General features: G+C 44.3%; 1 protein-coding gene across 1 annotated transcript in view; it reads left to right on the top strand.

Moving 5' to 3' along the window:
* The first annotated feature begins 14,381 nt into the window (after nucleotides 1-14,381).
* The window catches only part of Sucla2 (succinate-CoA ligase ADP-forming subunit beta), a 37,817-nt gene continuing 31,986 nt past the window's right edge, over nucleotides 14,382-20,212 (top strand). Inside the window, exon 1 of the mRNA XM_055609806.1 lies at nucleotides 14,382-14,504. Within this exon, the coding sequence (XP_055465781.1) occupies nucleotides 14,421-14,504 (84 nt within the window). The 5' untranslated portion in view covers nucleotides 14,382-14,420. The remainder of the gene's footprint in view (nucleotides 14,505-20,212) is intronic.

Here is a 20,212-nt window from a genome sequence, read left to right on the forward strand (position 1 = left end):
CTGGGATTAAATGTGCACACCACCATGTCCAGCTTAAAGGGAATAAATTTTTAATGTTTTTTTTTAATTTGTAAAGAATATGGGACTTCTAGAGCTATTTTTGTTTTTAATGTGAGATCTTGGGGGTGAAAAAGGAAAGGTTGTGGCTTAACAATGATGTGTTTGTATGTCAAGTTGACAAAGGTCAGTTGTACTGGATAGTTCTACATCAAGCTGGCAGAGCTAAAGTCACCTGAGAGGAGGAAACTGCATTTAAGACAATTTAAGATCAGGCTGGAGACAAGCCTATAGACATTTTCTTAATTAGTGACTGATGGGGGAGAACATAGCCCATGGTGGGGGCACACCTGGGCTGGTGGTCCTGGGTTCTATAAGAAACCAGGCTGAGGAAGTCATGGCAAACAAGCCAGTAAAAAGCACTCCTTCATGGCCTCTGTATTAGCGCCTGCCTTCAGGTTTCTGCCCTGTCTGAATTCCTTTCCTGATATGGAAGTGTAAGACAAATAACCCTTTCCTCCTTAGCTTGCTTTCTGGTCAGTGTTTCATCGCAGCAATAGAAACCCTAAGTAAGACACTAAAAGTTTTAAAATTTCAGGTCTTACGGGACTTTGAGCCATTTGGAGGTGACCTTTGTACATGGTGAAAGATTAGGACCAAGTTTCATTCTTTTCCATGTTTTGCCATTAGTATATGTTGAAGGGGCTTCCTCCTCCTCCCAACATATATTTTTGGCGTCTTGACAAAATCAGGTGGCTGCAGTTGTGTGGGCTTATTTTTTTATTATTTTCCATTGATCTACATATCTGCTTTTATATTAATACAGTTCTGGCTTTGTTGTGGCTTCATAGTAGTATATCTGGAAATCAGATATGGTTATACATCTAGTGTTAATTCTCTTTGTTCTGGACTCTTGTGGGTATCTAAGCTCTTTTTTACTTCTATATGAATTTTTAAATTTTTTGAAATTATATTTAATTACATTTCTTCTTTCCCTTTCTTTCTCCTAAGTCCTCCTAGATGCTCCTCCCTGCTCTCCTTGAAATTCATGGCCTCTTTTTCCACTAATTGTTATTGTGTGCATATATGTATTCGTATATACATAAACATTCCTAAATATAGCCAGCCTGTTCAGTCTGTATAATGCTACATGTATTTTGTTTTCAGGGATGACCATTTGGCAGAGACAACCAACTGATGTGCCCTTCCCTGGAGAAGCTCACCTCTTTCTGCGCTCATCTTTCCTCAGCGTTGAGGTCTTGTGAACTTTTCCTCATCCAGTTTGGCTCATTCATTGGTATCCTCCTTGTTCAGCTCACGTATCGGCAGTCATGTTGGTGAGACTTTTAACTGTGAAGCTTCTGACGTTGCTAAGAGACGCACTCTTACGGACTCCCTGATGCTTCCACATGAGTCTTAATTAAGATTGCTCTTTTGGTGACGAATGACATCGGAATTTTGGTAGAGATTTTATTGAATATTAAAGATATTAAGATTTCACTGAAGGCTAGATTTAGTAGCTTAGTTAGCCATTTTCATGTTAGTTCTTCCAGTCTCTGAACATGGGAGTCTTTCCATCTTCTAGTGTTTCTCAGTTTCTTTAGTGTTTGTAAATTTCTCTTCAGGTGGGTTTCTTATGAGGTATTTTATTTTTGTGTATGCATCTGGAAATTGTGGGGTATGATTGTTTAACTGATTTCTTCCTCAGCACACTTGTTACTGATATGTAAGATAGCTGCTGGTTTTTATATTCTAATTTTTATCATCTCTCTAAAGTGTTAATCAGATCTAAGTATTTTCTGGTTGTTCTAGTCAGGGTTTCTATTGCTGTGCTGAAAAGCCATGACCAAATGCAAGTTGGAGAGGAAAGGGCTCATTTGACTTGTGTTTCCATATCACTATTCATCACTGAAGGAAGTCAGGACAGGAACTCAAATAGGGCAGGAACCTGGAGGCAGGAGCTGATGCAGAGGCCATGGAGGGTGCTGCTTACTGGCTTGCTCCTCATGGCTTGCTCAGCCTGCTTTCTTATAGAACCCAGGACCACCATCCCCGGGATGGTACCACCCGAAATGGGCTTCAGTCTCCCCATCAATCACTAATTAAGAAAATTACCCACACAGGCTTGCCTACAGCACAGCTTTATGGAGACTTCCTCATTTGGAGTTCCCTCCTTTCAGATGATTCTAGCTTCTATCAAGTTGAAATAATAAAAGTAGCAAGCACTCTGGTGGGTTTTTTTTTTTTCTATTTCTTATGTATAGAATCAAATCCTTAAATAAAGATATTTTATCATCCTTATTTGTATCCATGTTCCTATCAATCTCTTCATTATGTATATTGATGTTTTAAGTATAATATTACCATGATAAGTTCTTGTCTGGTCTATTTGATGTTCTACATGTAGCCTATACCTATATGAGCATCTCTTTGCCTAAACTTGGGAATTTTTCTGTGATTTACATTTAAAAAAAAAAACCCTGTTAGGTGTGTGGTAGTGGTGCACACTTTTATTCCTGGCACTGGGAAGGCAGAGGCAGGTGGATCTAGTTAGAGGACAATCTGATCTATAGTTCCAGGACAGCCTGGGCTACAGAGAGAAGCCCTGTCTTGAATAAACCAAGCAAAACAAACTTAAGTTATTTTAGTTTTTGTGTGTGGGTGTTTTGCCCGCACATAGGTACCACGTGTGTGCCTGATGCCTACAGAGGCCAGAAGAGAGGATATTGGATCTCCAAAATCTGAAAGTTCACAGACAGTTGTGAGCTGCTGCGGGTACTGGGAATTAAACCCACGTCCTCTGGAAGAGCAGCCAGTGCTCTTAACCATTGAGTTAACAGTCCTGCCTGCTTTCTTTTTGTTCAGGTTTCTGAGGACTATCTTCCTGGGGCTCTAGATGCCTGTTACGGTCCTGTGATCTGTTCTGAGTGTAGCTCACAGATGCTGGGCATTTCAGTGGGTAGTCCTTCCCAGATCGGGCCATATGGTGAAAGCTCCCTAGGCTTGGGTTGTAAGCGCTGTTCTAACTTCTGCTGAGATGGGGCGCAGGGAGGATGCTGTTTCTGTGAGTGGCCCTTCCTGGGTTGGGTCACAGGTGTTGGTTATACCTCTGAGCAGTCCCTCAGGAATCTGGTTGTAAATGCTGGACCCACCCCTGCGTGATCCTTCCCCAGTGCTGGCCATACTGTCTAGAACCTGGGTCTGTGTTTTCCTGCAGACTGTACCCAGCCAGATTCCTATTGTGCCAAATACAGTGATTCCAAATTTCTTTCCCTAAGTCTTGAGGTATTCTTCTGGTCAAGTGTTACCATCTAATCCCCAAAGATTGGTTCTCTGTGGTTTTGGGATGGCTCTTGTTAAAATGGACTCTCACTGCTGTTCCGGTGGGCAGTGTGAGGAGTTTTCCTGTGTTTCTCCTCCTCTAGGAGTGTGTGTGAGTGTGTGTAGCATATGCTGTTCGTGTGCATTCATATGAAGGCCACAGTTTGATGTCAGGACGTTGGCCTCGATTGCTTTTTCACCCCAGTTTTTTTGAAATGAGCTCTCTGAGGTAGGAGCTACCCATTTGCATTAAACTGGCTGGCCAGTGGGCTCCGAGATCCTCCTGCCTCTATACTCAGTGCTGGGATTACAGATGTGTGCCACTGGGCCCAGACTTTTTTGTTTTTTCCTTAGAAAGGAGAAAAACAATTTATTCCAATAGATGTAGAAGTAAGAAATTCATCCTGAAAATTGAGCTTGGTGTACATCTGGGTAGAGCTGCTCCTGAGCAGACACTCCTGGATGTCCTAGTGAGACTGGTTGGTTTGTAGCAATTTTTAAACACGATGCTGACTCTCAGGTTGTGAGCTATCAAGAGCCATATTCAAATCTGCGGGCTCCATGACAAAAGTGACAGGTTTCTCAGCAGCACTCTTCTCTCTCAGCAGAGTGCAGACATCTCAGAGTCAGCGAAGTAGGCACATCATTCATCAAAGTGTAACAAAGGTGAAGGAAAAAAAAATACTGTATGCCGAGCAAGGTCTTCAAGTGTAAGACAGGTAATTCCCGAAGTAGGCTATCGAGGAAGGTGGTCTGGGTGGAGGCGACTTTGCATCTAGAAGGGATTCTCTCTCTGACCTCAGAGCCTGTGCACTGTGGAGCACATCTTCATCCTCAAGGCTGGTGGTGCTTTAGATACCAGATGGTTTCATCTTCAGCTATGGTACAAAGAGGATTGAGCTGGGCCAGAATTGCAATCAGCCAAAAGAAGTAGCAAATAGAACAGGTCACCAATATGGTGACAATACCCCGTTAGGACCGTTGGGGATAAACCAGTGCCCACGAAGCCCCAGAACACTCATCACAATCGGAAGCACAGTGAGGCTGTGGTGCGCCCGCCATGCCTGCTCTCCAGCAGCCTAACCAGTCTGCCACCCCGCTCTCATCCCCTGAGCCCAGATCTTTATGTGGAGGCTAAGGAATCTGAATCTGTGTCCCAGGCTTACACCTCACCCACTGAGCCATCTCCCAACCCCGTGTGGGAGGGTTTTAAGATAGACCTAGTCTCCTTTGTTAACCTGACGAATAATCTCTAAGAGGTGGATTCAGGCGTATGGCTGTCCTGATCTGGGCTGTACTCAGTGTACTTGTCTATCCTGGTGACAGACAGATACTGAATCTCTGGATCTAGTGAGAGGTCTGTTTGGAGAAAGGGCTTACCATAAAGGACTGTGAAGGGGCTGGAGTTATAGGCTTGCAATATACACAGAATCATAAAAGTGGACCAAGAAGACCATGAGTTTCAAGTGTAAGCTTGCTGGGAGATTTCAAGAGTTAGGTTAGTCTTTTTGACCTTCCAGGAAGATCAAAGGTATTGGGATGGGGGTCAGGCTATGTTAATTTTGAAAACTTCACTTCCTGAGTGGTATTAAAAATGAAAGCCTGACCATAATTAGCCTGGAGGGATCAAGGGAGCCTGAAGTATGGAATAATATATTCAGTGAGGACAGTGGTTACCTCTGAGGCTGTTTCTGCTTTGGTTGGAAGAGCCTTTCTCTCCCCAGTGAGAGCATACACTCCAACTGGTAGTTATTTGAGTCCCTTGTTTAAATGACTGTGGTTGAAATATATTTGTCAGTCTTCTCAGGCACAGTTCTCCCTACACTGGATTGGTTGTTGAAGGGGAGGAGGTCTGAGAAGCTCTTCAGGGTTGGCCTGGCAACAGGTGGGTAAAGCTTTGGAAATGGATCATGGGTCTGAAGAATTCTTATGCCTGTGAAAAAGGCTCAGTTAGAATTTGGAAGGTGCCATAGTTATTGTCAACTTGATCCAAACCTAGACATGCCTGGGAAGAGGGACTCTCAATTGAGGAAGTGCCTCCATCACACTGTCCTGTGAGCATATCTGTGGGGCATTTTCTTAATTGATAGTTGATATGGAAGAGCTAAGCCCAGTATTGGCAGAATCAGCTCTGCGCTAGTGGTCCTGGGCTGTATGAGAAAGGTAGCCGGGCAAGCTGTGAACACCACGCCTCCAGGGTCCCCGCTTCAGTTCCTGCCTTGCTTTTTCCTTGAGAGTGGAATGTGACCTACAAACCAATAAACCCTTTCCTCTTCTAACTTTGTTCTTGTCGGTGTTTTATAACAGAAGCCTAAGAGGGCTGTGACCTGGTAACGATTGTTCAGGGTTTTCCATTAGGATGATCCAGGAGTAACAGCTTGTTTGGGGGTTCCATAAAAAGAGATGCTCCTTTAGGATGTGAGGTGAAGCCTTGATTTAAAGCCTGTGGCATCTCTTGAGGGGTGTATTGCAGATGAGGGAGAGTACAATTGGAAACCAAGGTAGCCCGCAGAAGAAGTTGAGCCAGTTGATTGGTCTGTTGATCCCATGGGGGTTTTATCTAGAGGAGCATCGGAGCCCTTCTGGTGGGTTTGTCAATGAATAATGACCATCTGATCTGGAAGCCAGGAGGCTTTGGGTAGGCAACATCTCAGAGGTATGTTTAATAGAAGTATCACAGGCGGTGAAGAGGCCCCGTTCTCTATAGATGGCTTCACATGGAAAGCACGGATGAAAACAGTAAGTCTCACTCCTAGCCCATGACCTCTGGGAGGGTCACTAATGCCTGTGTCCTGCCACGTAAACCTGTTTCCACCTGTGACTCAGATGGCCTTGTGGCAGGGAAGTAGAGAATCTTGTACGTAGAGTCCATTGCTGCAGGTCAGGTCGCGGGAACGTCCAGAGGAGACGGTCTCAGAGTCAGTCACGGTCTGGCAGTGAGGTCATGGGGCTCACCCCTGGCAGGCTGTACCGTATGTTTGTAAGTTTGTAAGTGGAAGGCTCTGTAATGTAGAGTTTCAGAGAACCAATGAGGGACGTAAGACATCATACAAAGCCTTAGGGTTAATTTCGAGTTCTCTGCTGTTTGAGGAAGTCTAGGGACCATGCATTTTTAGGGGCTTACTCTATTCACTCCCTTTCCAGTCTCCTTAAGGCCCTGTAAAGAGGTTTAGCTGGAAGGCCAAACTGGGGAATGAAGTTTCTGAAAAATCCCATCATGACAAGAAAGTGCATTGTCATTGTTTTCTGGCTGGGGTCCCTGTGATCAAAATGAAATCCTTAAGGTTACTGAAAAGGCTCCTTGTGACTGTAATTAGTATAAATCCCATTAACTGGTCCTTTTGGTACAAGACTGAGGCTTTTGAAGGAGAAACCTTATATCAACATGAAGCTAGCTTTTGAGGAGTGAGAACAGAATTTTGATCTGGAGTGGGTTTGTTTGGGCTGCAGCTTACCAACTCATCTAGTTAATGAAGGAGGCTGTTCCCAGAGAGAAATTAAAGAAGGGCAGGGTTTGGGTTAGGGCCTGTCCAAAGAGGTAGGGACTTTTGTAAAGGCCCAGAGGGGCCTGACATTGGTAGTGTTCACCTTTAATCGAGAACTTGGGAGCAGACGCAGGTGTCTACAAAGCGAGTCCAGGACAGCCACAGCTACACAGAGAAACCCTGTCTCAAAAGGGAAAAAAAAAAAAAAACAAACCCTCAGAGGGGAGATAGTTCAGGCAAGCTATTTAGTAATCTGGTTGAAGAAATCCAGTCTGAGGAGAAAACTTGTCTTAGGATTTAATATATAAATGAAGTATCAGAGGATATATTGTCCAAGAAGGTATAAATTGGATTGGGACCTCATGTGTAGCCCCAGGTCCTTGAGCTATTTGTAGGATCCATTTAACTACTTTCAACACAGGGCTATTGCAAGGAGTTACCTGGGTGGGCAGTAATTGATCTGATTGAGGCTAAAAGCTTTCCACACCTCAGGCTTTAAAGGATATTGGGGCCTTTAGAGAAAACTGATATGGTTCTTAGGAGGAACTGTGGAAGCTGTCAGTGAGCACCCAGAAATGGAGCCATATTCTTCAGGGAGAACTTGGGTTATTGGGGGCGGGTCTCTGATACAGACTATGGGGAAGACCTTTCAGATTCCAGACAGCTCTGTGCTGTTACAGGACAACCCACTTGGTGTCAGAAATGCCATGGATGCTTCTGGAGTCTTGATACTCAACTGACCCTGAAGTGTAGAGATGATGTCCTTACCAAGAGGAGGGGACAAGGCAACTAGGCAGGACCAGAAAGGAATGAGTTGAAAGATATTTGTCTAGCATACAGGCTAAAAAGGGTTAGGGGAGCTTGCCATCAGTATCAGTGGTGTGGGTCTGGGGCCCGAAGTTTTTGCTCAAGAAGGTATTCAGGGCTGAAACATTAGCCCCAGTGTCTAAGAGCAAAGCCACTCTGTTCCCTGACACACCTAGGGTTGCTAGATCTAGTTTGGTCAGCCTCAGGACCCCATCAGAATTCAAATGTGAGCTTCTTACAGTCCAAAAACAAAATCAGAGATGAAGGTGAAAACGCCTTTTGAGTTTATCTGAGTTTCTCGGGTGAAGGCTGGCTTTCCCTCTTAAAGAAGCACATTATCATTTCAAGTGTCCCCACTTTGTAAACTGGGCATGGTGGGCCCTTGGAAAAGCCTAATTAATAGCCCCGTGGCCTTGGGCACTGTCAGCTGAACTGTTGTCTTAATTATGGTTACTGTTGCTGTGCTAAAACACCATAACCAAAAGCAACTTGGGGAGGAAAGAGCTTGTTTCACTCACCTTCGCACATAACAGTTAATCATCAAAAGCAGTGAGGGCAGGAACTCAAGCAGAGCAGGAACCTGGAGGCAGGAGCTGACGCAGAGGCCATGGAGGGGGCTGCTTACTGGTTTGTTTCTCATGGCTTGCTCAACCTGCTTGCCTTAATCTCTCTCTCTCTCTCTCTCTCTCTCTCTCTCTTTCTCTCTCTCTCATTCCCTCTCTATTCCCTCCCTTTCTTTCTCTTTTTATTTATTTATTCATTCATTTCATACATGACATCCTGCCCCCAGTTTCTCCTCCCTCCTCTCAGTTTCCCAAACCCTATCCCCAGCTCTATTCCTCCTCCGTTTCCCTTAAGAAAAGAGCAGGCCTTCCAGGGATATCAACCAATCACAGGATAAAAAGTTACAATGAGACTACTTTGTTACAGAATGCAGGACCACTAGCCCAGGGATGGCACCACCACAATGGGCTGGGCCCTCCCCCATTGATCACTAATTAAGAAAATACGATCATATGGAGGCATTTTTTTCAACTGAGGTTTCCTCCTTCCAGATAACCCTAGCTTGTGGTCAAGTTAACATAAAATTAGCCAGCACAGATGTTCTAGTTGATTGACCACTGTGATAGTAAGAAAGAGTCCTTTTACTGAAAGCTGGGTTGGTTTTCTTAGACTGAACTGGGCAGTGACTGGATGAAAATCTGTGATTTCCTGAGATGAGCAAGGAGGAAGGAATTGCTACTGCCATTTTCTTCACCTGCCCCTTTTCCCCTTTCTATCACAGGTTTGACTCTTCTGCCCCCCAAGCTCCTTCCCAATTATTAAAGATCTTAGAAGCCGTGTTTAAGAAAGTAGAGAGTGGAATATGGGGTCTCTGGTCTAGTCTTTGAAGCCTTCGTCTAATGCTTGGAGATGCTTAGCTTGTAAAATGTACAGCCAGGTCATCCTGACTCTCTGGACTCTTCCTGTGTGTTCTCTCCGCTATCCAAGACTGAGGGCAGGGCTTTTGGAAGATCCCCACACAATATCCCATAACCTGTGAGTTAAAAGGCTAGGTGATGACCCTTTTCATTCCCCCTGAGAGAAATGTAATCAAATGGTTTTGGCAAACCCTTTCCCACTCATTCCTCACACTGGTGATCTGTCTCTCATGATCGGCAGAGCTCTGTTAAGCATGGCAATGAAGCCTGAGCAGGCTGTATCTGGGTTATGAGTGTGAACCTTATTTTGCTGGCATGCCTGAAAGACATTCTCCTCTGTTTCTCAGGCATGCAGCAGGTAGGCATTTGTCAGGTTCTCAGAGGCCACAGTAACCTTTTGGCCCTCTTTGATGTGTGTGGCAGGGTCCTGGCTTAATAACCCTAGTCTGGGTTGTCCTTGGAACTGGTCAGTCGCAGGGAAGGAGATACTCTGAGTATGACAAGGTTCGCCACCTTGTAAAGAGAAGAGAGGTTTTCCCTGGGAGGAGGGTATTGCTTTTCTTTATCTTCTGCATTCCCTGTACCAAGTTTCCCAGTGAGTAGGTGACTGAGAGAGCTCACCTGGATAGGGACAAGGAGCCTTTGGAGAGAGATTCGTGGGTGGAGAGGAGGAGGTGAGGGCAGAGCTGGTAACCAAAGGGGTGGCTATTGGCAGAGAAGTCAGAGGATGAACAGGGCCTGTGTGAACACAAGGAAGGGCCATCGAGGATGTCCTCTGTGGCTGAGTGGTAGAGAGGGACAAGAGTAAGAGAATCTGCTGAGGCACATATGACACCGTCCTCTCCACCCCCTACCCCCCAGCTAAAGTACTCTGAGAAGGCCATGAACGTTTGGCCAGAAGGAATGTCAAAGTCCTTTCCTAAATTAGAACACAAGCAAGAGGCACAGCCGTAGAATATTACTGCCGACTGTGCCATTAGGCAGTCCATGTTCTTGGTTCTGGCAGAGTATGAGGGGCAGATTTTGTTAGAAGGAAAGTTAGTGGGTTTTTTTTGAGAATCAGAGGCTCAAGCTACATGTTTTTTTGGGGCGGTATATCTTTGGGGTGAGTCAGGGGAAGTGGAGGAGGGGGATACCTATTGAGGCTCCTATCAGAGGTGCAGCACTTACCCTGGAAATGTCCTGGAGAGCATCAGATCTCTCTGTGTGTCTTGGATGAATCCTGGTCTCCCTGAACTGACTCCTGAGCAGTGTTCCCTTTGGGGACATACCCCAAGAGAAGCGGCAGCCTCCCTGCCTGTGATGGTACAGCCTGGGTTCCCTCTGGAGCTAAACCGGTCCAACTGGCCAGGCCAGGCCAGCCTTGAAAGGATACTCACAAACTGAAACTGCCCGTGGGTCAGCTGTGAGAGACAGGAGACCCTCCCACCACGGAGAAAATGAAAACATTGGACATCTTGGATCAGGGAAATTGGCAGGGAAGGAAAATGGCGGATGTGAACACCAAAGCCACAGGTCCTGTTGCCTCCCACACTAAAGCACAGAAGGGAAGAGCAGTGAGGGGAGGCAGGAGTTTGGGAATCCATGCAGATTGTGGGCACCTGCCCACACAAGCTGTTCTTGTCAGCACTCCCACATGCTGAGAGTGAGGGGGCGCCTCATCTTTGTAGACTAACCTCGTTTCTTCTGTTGTCTCCAGGTCCCACTAAGGGGTTCAGCTGTAGCCGGGGTCCTTTATATGCAAACGGGAAGTAAAGCTTTCTGCAGTATACTGAAAGGCATTTCTTAGCTTTTACCCTGATGGGCAAAGTGGGCTGGAGTTCCAGCTCAGAGGCCTTCAGATCTTACTAGAGAGCAGCTCCAGCCAGAGACCGTTAGTTGTGCTTGAGCCAGTTGGATACCTACATGTTCTTTTTTTTTTTTTTTAATTAAAACTAAACATTTTTTTTTTTTATCTATGTATCCATTACATAAGTTCATACTGAGTTCAAAATGGCAAAGGCTGACAAGGCCTAAAGGTTAATAGGGTCCAAGAAGTTACAAGAATATAGTCTTTACAATTAGGACTGATCTGGCTAACATTTTCTAGCTATCTCTTAGTTTATAGTGAGTTCAGGACAATAATTTTATCTGTCTTTCATTGCAAGATACAAATTAAATTTAGAACAACAGTATAAGCTATAAGCTGGCAAGGTATAAGGAAATAGTATTTATTGACATCAAGGTTTGTACTTAATTTAGACAGACATTTCTTGGTAGTCTCATTATTTTTTGGGTTCATGGGAAGTTTAAACCAACTTGCCTTATTTATGATATATACCAGGATTCGTGGTGCTATCTTGAGTGAAAGCTAATCTGAAGCCACAAATCTGTCTCAAACCTGTCTCCTAATGAGGCATCTGGAGGTCCATGAAAGTATTTACTGCAGCCATAAACTTCTAAAGTTGTTTTATAAGTTCTAAGACAATTTAACTTATAAATTTGTTTGGCTCAAGTCAGAAAGTCCATAATCGGGAATTAATTCATCAGAACAGCAGTGCATCTTCATAAAGATCCCGTAGGAAGTTTGTCCAATCAGAGTGAGTAAATACCCAGTGAGTTCACACCACGTCAGAATTTTTGAGAGATAACAGAAGCACAGAAAGAAGGGGTGTGAGAGGCTGGAATGGGAGTGCATCATGGTACAGACCTTGCAAAATACTGGACTACTTTCCAGAAAGCCCAGGCGCCTATTGAAATTCCCCAACTCAATGGCTCTTGGCACCTGACACTTAATATGCTGCCAAAGATTACCTTTGGATTTCTGATCGTCCTGCCTCCAACACTTGAAATGCTAACGTCACAGATATATGACACTGTGCCCAATTTTTTGTGGGTGCTGGGAAATAAAAATCATGGCTTCATATTTATTCCACCTGTTAAAAAACACAGCGGTCCTGGGAGCGGGAGCAGGAGCCCAGGCATCTGCCTGGCAGGGCCTGGTACATGCTTTTGTTATGGGTGGTCTTCATTATAAGCCCAACATAATTTAGAATCACTTGGGAATGGAGTCTCCAGGAGGGATGGTCTAGCTTAGGCTGGTTTGTGGGTATGTCTGTGAGGGCCTGTTGATTTGTGGGAAGACCCGCTGTGGGTAGCAGTGTTTCCTGGGTGATGGATCCGCTGTGTGCAGGCAGGTTCTCTGCTCCTGACTGTGGGTGTAATAATGTGTCTAGTTGTTTCAAGTTCCTGTCATCTAGATCTCCCACAGTGATGGACTGTAACCTGGAACTGTGAGCCAAATACCCCATTTTCTGTCTTAAATTGCTTTTGTCAGGGTGTTTTATCACAGTGCCAGGAACTGAAATTAAGAGGATGTATGTGTGTGTTCCACCTAGATACTCTAATAAAAAAATGCCCTAATTTCTCCTGAGTCCAGCCTGGGGTGGTTTTCTTGCTTTGTTTTTTTTCATTTAAAAATATTTTATTTGGCATATATTTACTATACATAATAATGAGTTTCATTACAGCATTTCACACATGGACTTAATATATTTAAATTTTTCCTTGTATTTGTATAGCAGTATGCATGTATGTCTGTGTTCTAGTTGCATGCCTGGTGCCTTTGGAGGCCAGAAGAGGGCATCAGATCCTCTGGAACTGGAGTTACTGTTAAAGTTACTTTTATTTGCCCAGTTTAAATGTTGCCTTGGAGGTTTACTGCCTCCCATCTGCTAACCTAGGCCTAGTCCTGGAACCTTCTAGCCTCCATACAATCTAACATAGGCCTAGAATGTTTTCAGCCTTTGAGACTTACTGCTGAATAAGCTCACCCTTTTTAGTTTTTTCTGAACTCTAGCTGAATCGTTCAACTCGGCCGTTCTGGCTCAAACCCTTCTCCTAGCTGACTGATTCAAACTGACTTCTCTCAGTTTTTCACTGAATTGCTCTGTTTGGCCTCAGATTAACTTTAATCTTCTGGCTCCTTCTAATTCTCTGACTCGTTCTATCTTTACCTGTACGTAGTTTGTTCTTTCTTCAATCTGTCTTTATAAAATTGTCCTGGTAAAAACTGCCTCTGGATTCCACAGACTCAACTCTACTGCACTGCCTCTCAACTCAGTATAATAAACAAACAAACAAACAAACACATATAAAATAAAATAAAAATTAGCATACAACTAACAGGTTTCCTTATGCCTTTTTTAATTTTTAATTTAATTTTATTAATTACATTTTATTCACTTTGTATCATCATTTGCTTTGATCCCCTGTAGGGTAGAGTCTTTTAGAGGCTCTTTGTTGTAGGCTCCTGTCCTGTTCCCTGTTTTCTCCCTCTTCTGAACTCCATCATGTTTGCCTTTCTGAATGAAGACTGAGCATCTTACCTGAGTCCTCCTCCTTGATTAGATTCCTTAGGTGTACAGATTTTAGTATGATCATCCTATATTATATTTCCTTATAACATTTTTGTATGTAGTTTTTGTTGATCCTCTCCTCTTTCCCTTACTTTTCCCTGCCCCTTCTCACATAGTTACCACACCCATACTCCAAGCATATTGTCCTCTCATGGGCTCCTCTATAGTTTTCTGGTCGCTAGCCCTTGCTCACACATAAATATACACATAGAAAAAAATTTAAAGATAGCATAAGTAAATGAGAGAGAACATGTAATATGTCTTTCTGGGTACTGGGTCACCTCACTTAAATGTTTTTCAGTTCAAAAGTAATAGTATTTTATTTTTCTTTAATTGTACGTGTGTGTTGCTGTATGTGCGTACACGTGGATGCAAGTGCCTAGGGAGGCCAGAAGAGGGTCTCAGATCGCATAGGCCTTGGTGAGCTGCCTGACATAAGTGCTGGGAACTGAGCTTAGGTCCTCTGCAACAGCAGTGCCAGCTCTTGGCCACTAAGTCATCTCTTGGCTGTCTTTCAGAGACACTTTGCTAGTGTTTTCAGAATGCAGTCAGCTTCACTAACTAGTAAACGACAATCTTTCGGGTATCGGGGGCTCTATTTTATTTAGGGGGCTCTATTTTATTTAATTTAAGCTATTGTATTCTAAAGGCTCAAAGCTTACGTTCGCTCTCAGGAATGAACCCCGTTCTACAGGTGAGGCCACGAGAGCTCAGAGAAGCTAAGGCAGAAGCGGCCGGCGCTTCAGGTCTCCAGAAAGTGTTCTGATGGCCTTGTGGCCACAGTTCACACACTTGGAGGCTGAGGCGCTGAGGCAGACGGTTCCGAGGGCCAAAGTTTGCTCCGCGCCTGCCAAAGGAGGCCAGCCCGGCAGCGTCAGGGTTAACCCGAGGCCCCGCCCGGGGGATGGTCCAGGTCTCGGGGCAACGTGCGCGTCAGAAGCGGTTGCGGGTCTGCGCCTGCGCGGTGCCGTGGGGACGGGTCAGACTCGGCAATGGCGGCGTTCTACGGCCGGCAGTTGGCCGCGGCCGTCCTGCGGAGTCACCGGCCGCAGACGACGCTGCGGGCCGCCGCCCAGGTAAATCCGCCCTGTTCGCTTCGGCCTCGGGGGGGGGGGGGGGTCGGCGGGCGCGGCGCCGGGGCGCGGCACGGCTGCGGGACTCTCCGCGGCGCTGGCACGTCCCGAGTGCGGGGCTCCGCCGAGCGGCTGCGGGCCAGGGCTGCGAGCCGGCGCCTGGGCAGCTCCGCTCCGCCCCGGCCCCGTCCTCAGGAGGCTCGGCGGGGCGCCCTGGCCGCCGGCCTCGCCTGCGGGAGCGTGGCCGGGCGAGCCGAGCGGAGTCCGGGGCTGTTGGGGCCGAGGGCCGACGCTTTCGGGCCTCTTTTGGGTTAGGGGGATGCCCTTCAAGTGTACTTTGCTGTCCCTCGAACTGCCGTCTGCGGGAAGGACCTCGGGACACCAGCAGAGTCGGCCTGCCCGCGTTCTGCAGAGAGTTTGTGTTTTGATCAGTGAGTCCTGGTGAGGAGTTTTCAGTTTAGGAAGGAGTCTTTATAGAGGACTTCATTTCTGGACACACTCTAGTACCGATTTCTTTCTGCTGCTTTGTTTCTCGGTATTTAGAGTGTGTCCTTGGGCCTGTCAGCAGCACCGGGGTTGTCATTAAGAACAGTTATCAACTGATGACGATCTTGTGGCTTACAGAAGTACTTTGGTCTGTAGCAGATGAGAGGGTGGCTGAGGTTTAATTCCACTACTGTCCTCTGAAGCTGTGTGCTTGTGCCTGCTCTACCACGTCAAGCACAAAAACTGGGTACTGGGGAGGGAGTTCATTCTTACATGCCTGCCTTGCGTGTAAAGAAGTCCCAGGTTCCATCCCCAGAATGCCTGTAATCCCAGCACTCAAGGGAGAGGCAAGAGGATCTGACATTCAAGGTCAGTTTCTACATAGAGAGCTTAAGGCCAGCCAAGGCTACAGCAGACCCGTCTCAAAAGAACAAAAGCAAACCAAAGGAACAACAAGCCCCATGAAGACAGGCCCTCAGTGTTAGCACCTCAAAACTGCAGGAGGAAGATGAGCTTCCTGAGATAGGTCCAGAATTTTTATGTTCTGAAATTAACTTTTCAGACACACCGTAGTTGAACAGATTTACTTTCCTTTGATAGCACTGCCTAGTTTTTAGAGAGCAAGGATTTCGTGAACAAACACGTGTTTTATTTTAATAATTTTTATTCATTTAGAAATTCCTTTAAAAATGCCTTTGCATCTCCTTATGGGGCATGCAATATGTTTGTCGTCTTTATTACAGCTCTTTCCTTTCACTCCATTAAGAATGTGTCTTTGGAGTTTCTAGTAGTCTGACACCTTGCTCTTGTAGATGAGGACACAGTGTCTTAGGAGGAAACTTGTTCAAGGTCACTTAAAAAATTATTCCTCCAAGCAGGGTGGTTATGTCTCAGGCCTTTAATCCCAGCACTGAGTTCAAAGTCAGCCTGGTCTACACAGTGAGTTCCGGGACAGCCATGGCTACACAAAAACACTATCTTGGAAAGAAAAAAAAAATTCCTCTAGTCTTTTTAGTTTGTCTTTTGTGGAAAATAATTTGTGTTCTGACAGATATTTGTGAGTTTGTGTAGGGATTGGTTACCTTTTTGGCAGGAAGGCTGTTTTTCCTTAAGTTTCTTTAAGTCCCCTCCCCTTTTTTTAGTTGATGTGTAATGTTTTAATTCACTTGTAACTAGCATTTTGTTACCTCAAACTTTTGTCATTTCTTTCTGATAAAAACATGTATAATCGTTGCTTCAAAATAGACAGTACCTTATTGTTAAAGATAGTACATTGTTAGAACATCAAAACTTCCTCCTCCCGTCCAATTGTAACTTCAGATGCTGCCCAGGCCTTGGGATTATACTGGAACTTGTGTTACTAACAGAATGTAAAATTCATTAAATTTGCTAATGCTGCAAGGAAACAATTTATCTAAATACTTCAGACATTAAAACTCTTTAAAGAGCTGGGCATGGATCTCTGTGTTCAAGAGCATGGTCTATAGCATGAATTCCAGGATAGTCTTGGCTGCAAGGAGAAATCCTGCCTTAAAACAAAAAACAAAAAACAAACAAAAAAAAACTAAACCAAACCAATCAACCAACCAAACAACCCCCCCCAATTAAAACAAAAGCAACCTCCCCCCCAAAACTCCCAGAACCCCAAATTAATAAAAATGTTCCAACAGTAGTATTGTAGTGCTTTTACCTAATTTAACATTTTGCCACATATGCTTTGTCTTCTTTTTGTTTTGTTTTGATTTTGGTTTTTGGTTTTTCGAGACAGGGTCCCTCTGGGTAGCCCTGTCCTAGAACTTGCTCTGTAGACAAACCTCATTGAACTCGAACTAACAGAGCTATCTGCTTCTGCCTCTTGAGTGCTGGGATTAAAGGTGTGTGCTGCCGCCACCATCATACGCCACATGCTCTGTCTTTAAAAGATTGTATTCTTATATCTAAGAGCCAAAGACCAACTTAACAAAAATTCCAATACTCTAGAAAAGCCCTCTCTTGAGTCGTTGGCCAAAAAACTCCCCAAACATAGAGCCTATTTCTGTTGCTTTCCTCAGAGGTAGAAAGCAAGTCTCCAGCTGAAGACACCATGTACTTCAGAAACAGGGCCCAGAGATCTCTGAGCTGGAGCTGATGCAGCCACCCCCTCCCTGAAGACCAGTTTTCACAGTACCAGAAGGCACCATGCTGTCTTCCCAAAGGAGGGCTACCTAGGTGTGATACCTGTGAACCGTATCAATGGCCAGCATGGCACAGTAAACCTAACAGTGCAGTAGTGGCACACATACCATAGTCATCAACTTAATTAGACATAGACCTGTTTGATAGGAGGGAGAGCGTGTCTGATACTGGAAACCTAGCTAACTACTCAGTGCTAGTGAAGTCATGGTTATTGGCGGACCACTAATTTATTAAGCCAGCATACCCCTGCCAACAGTCTATAAACATTTAGCCTGATACCACAGATAAGTGTGGGCCTCATCCATTATCCACTACAGAAAACCACAACCAGTCAAAATGCAGAGTTGCAGAGCTCAGTCCCGATGGATACACCTACAAGACACTTCATACCTAAGGCTCAGGGAACACTGAGGAAGAAGGGCCATAAAGACTGTAAGAGCCAGAGACAGAGGATCAGGGAGTTTGCTGTGAAATTGTGTCTCCTATTAATATCAGAAACTGCACATATAAGGTCTCACCTACATGACTGCTGAAATGTGAGCTTAACAAGGATTACACCAAAGAACATGCCACACTGGTTGAAGAAAAGCCCACAAGGCCTCAACCCTACACAAAGAACTATAGGCAAAAGCTGGAAATGGGAGAGGTAGCCTTCCCCGGGGACGAGCAATGGCCATTCCTGAAAACACACACACAAGTGGGTTAGGTGGGCTGATCAGGCTGTATTTAGGAATATGTATGTACATGTGTGCATGGAATAACAACTAGTGAAGAAAGATTGTGACTTTGAAGAAGAGCAGATGGGTATATGGGAGAGTTTGTAGGGAGAAAAGGCAGGGCAAGGAATAAATACTGTCGTCATCTCAGTAGTGATATTTTTATATTCCTACATATATATTTACATATAAAGTCATACTTTTTTTTTCCTGAAGAACCTGAGATTGCAACATGGCACTTCTCTCCTGAGTATTTGCACATATATCTCTAAGAATAAAACATTTTGGATCCCATACTATGTACCAGGTACTTGGGAACTGAGATGGCAGGATCACTTGATTCCTGGGGTTCTAGACCAGCCTGGGCCATCTTAAACCAAACTAAACCAAGACAAAACACCCCAGTCCCTAAAGAATAGGACCTTTCCCCAAATAACCATAGTATAATTGTATGTAGGAACTTCATCTTGATTTAAAGTTACTGTCTGATGTGTAGTTCAGATTCTGATGTCCTTACAGTATCCTTCAGGCTTTACATTTTAGGAATGGGGATCCGTTTCTTTGGTATTTCTTTCTGATGTATGCAACTAAGGAGGTACTATCTAGTGGCATAATCTGCTGATTGACTTTTTTTTTAAAGGTTTATTTTGTTTTTATATACATATATGTACACACATATATATGACTCATGGGGATGTGCACATGAGTGCAGGTGCCTCTAGAATCTGGAAGAGAGCATCAGATCCCCCAAAGCTGCCAAAACCAGACCTCTGCTAGAGCACCAGGCAAATCATAACTAATGTGAAGCAGCTCCATATCCCCAAATCTGGGATTAAAATGAGAAACATATTCTTATAACATTTCTGTTATTTTTTTAAATAAACTGAATTTTCAGAATTCCCACTATATAACAGTATGTGCCGTTAACTGCTGAGCCATCTCTCTAGCCCCAGCATTAACATTTTTAGCATTAGTGGCACACTGTCTCCTCTAGAAACATTAAAATAAATTAGTGTGACAACCGTTTCTAGGATTATCTAGGTACTTCTTTACTCTTATTATTATTTTGAGGTGTAGTTATGTACAGTAAACTGTATGATTTCATTTAATGGCTAGATTATTGTGTTTGTTTGTTTTGCTAGATTGGTTTTTATGTTTATACAACTTGTAATTCAGCATTTGGGTAAGGAAGGTAAGTGTACAGAGTTGCCAGCATACAGAGAGTTCCCTGCCCCTCTCTTTATTAATGCTCCCTTGAAAAGTAACCACTCTTGCTTGGTTTCATTGATTCTTTGATGTGTTTTATTTGTTTCTAATTTATTGATTTCAGCCCTGAGTTTGATTATTTCTAGCAGTGTACTTTTTTTTTTTTAATCCCCCCCCCCCCAAGGCTTTTAGGTGAGCCATTAAGTTGCTTGAATGAGATGTTTTGAATTTCTTCTTGAAGGCATTTAGTGCTGTGAACTTTCCTCTTAGCACTGCTTTCATCATGTCCTATAAGTTTGGGTATGTTGTGCTTTCATTTTCATTGAATTCTAGGAAGACTTTAATTTCTTTCTTTATTTCTTTCCTGACCCAGCTGTCATTGAGTAGCGAGTTGTTCAGTTTTCATGTGTGTGTAGGCTTTTACTATTTCTATTGTTGATGTCCAGCTTAATCCATAGTGGTCAGATAGGATACATGGGATTATTTCAATCTTATTGTATCTGTTGAAGCTTGTCTTCCCCGCCCCCCAAACCCATGCGTGTATGGGCGTGCGCACGTGTGTGTGTGTGTGTGTGTGTGTGTGTGTGTGTAAATTCAGGGGCACATGGGGTTCAGAGGACAGATTTGTGCAGTTTTGTTTTTTTTTTCTATCCACCCTTAATGGTTTTGAGATTTAAACTCCAAAGTGGCAAGCGACTTGTACCTACTGGACCTTGTTGTTAACATTAGCCAGGCTTTTAACTAGATGAGTTAGCAATAAACTGCTATTATATGTGGTTGACTTATTAGGTTAGAGGTTCTCAAACTAGGGTCCATAAGAATCAGCTAAGTGAGTTGGTTGTAGTGGCCCACGCCTTTAATCCCATCATACAGGGAAGCAGAGGCAGGTGGATCACTGTGAGTTCCAGGCCACAGGAACTCTTGAAGATGGTCTTCCTGATGATGGTCTTCAGGATGAGTCTAGGACAGCCAAGGTTCTTTGAGTCCAGTTCACAGATTCTGGTTTTGTAGAGAATGGTATCCAGAAATCTGTATTTTAAGAAACGGTTTTAATTTTGATGATAATAGATCAAGAACTCATTTCAAGGAACAGGCTTCATGTAAGGCTCTTTAAATTTAAATCTAATG

Source organism: Psammomys obesus, unplaced genomic scaffold, assembly GCF_907164565.1.
Source record: "Psammomys obesus unplaced genomic scaffold, mPsaObe1.curated_primary_1811, whole genome shotgun sequence".
Lineage (NCBI taxonomy): Eukaryota > Metazoa > Chordata > Mammalia > Rodentia > Muridae > Psammomys > Psammomys obesus.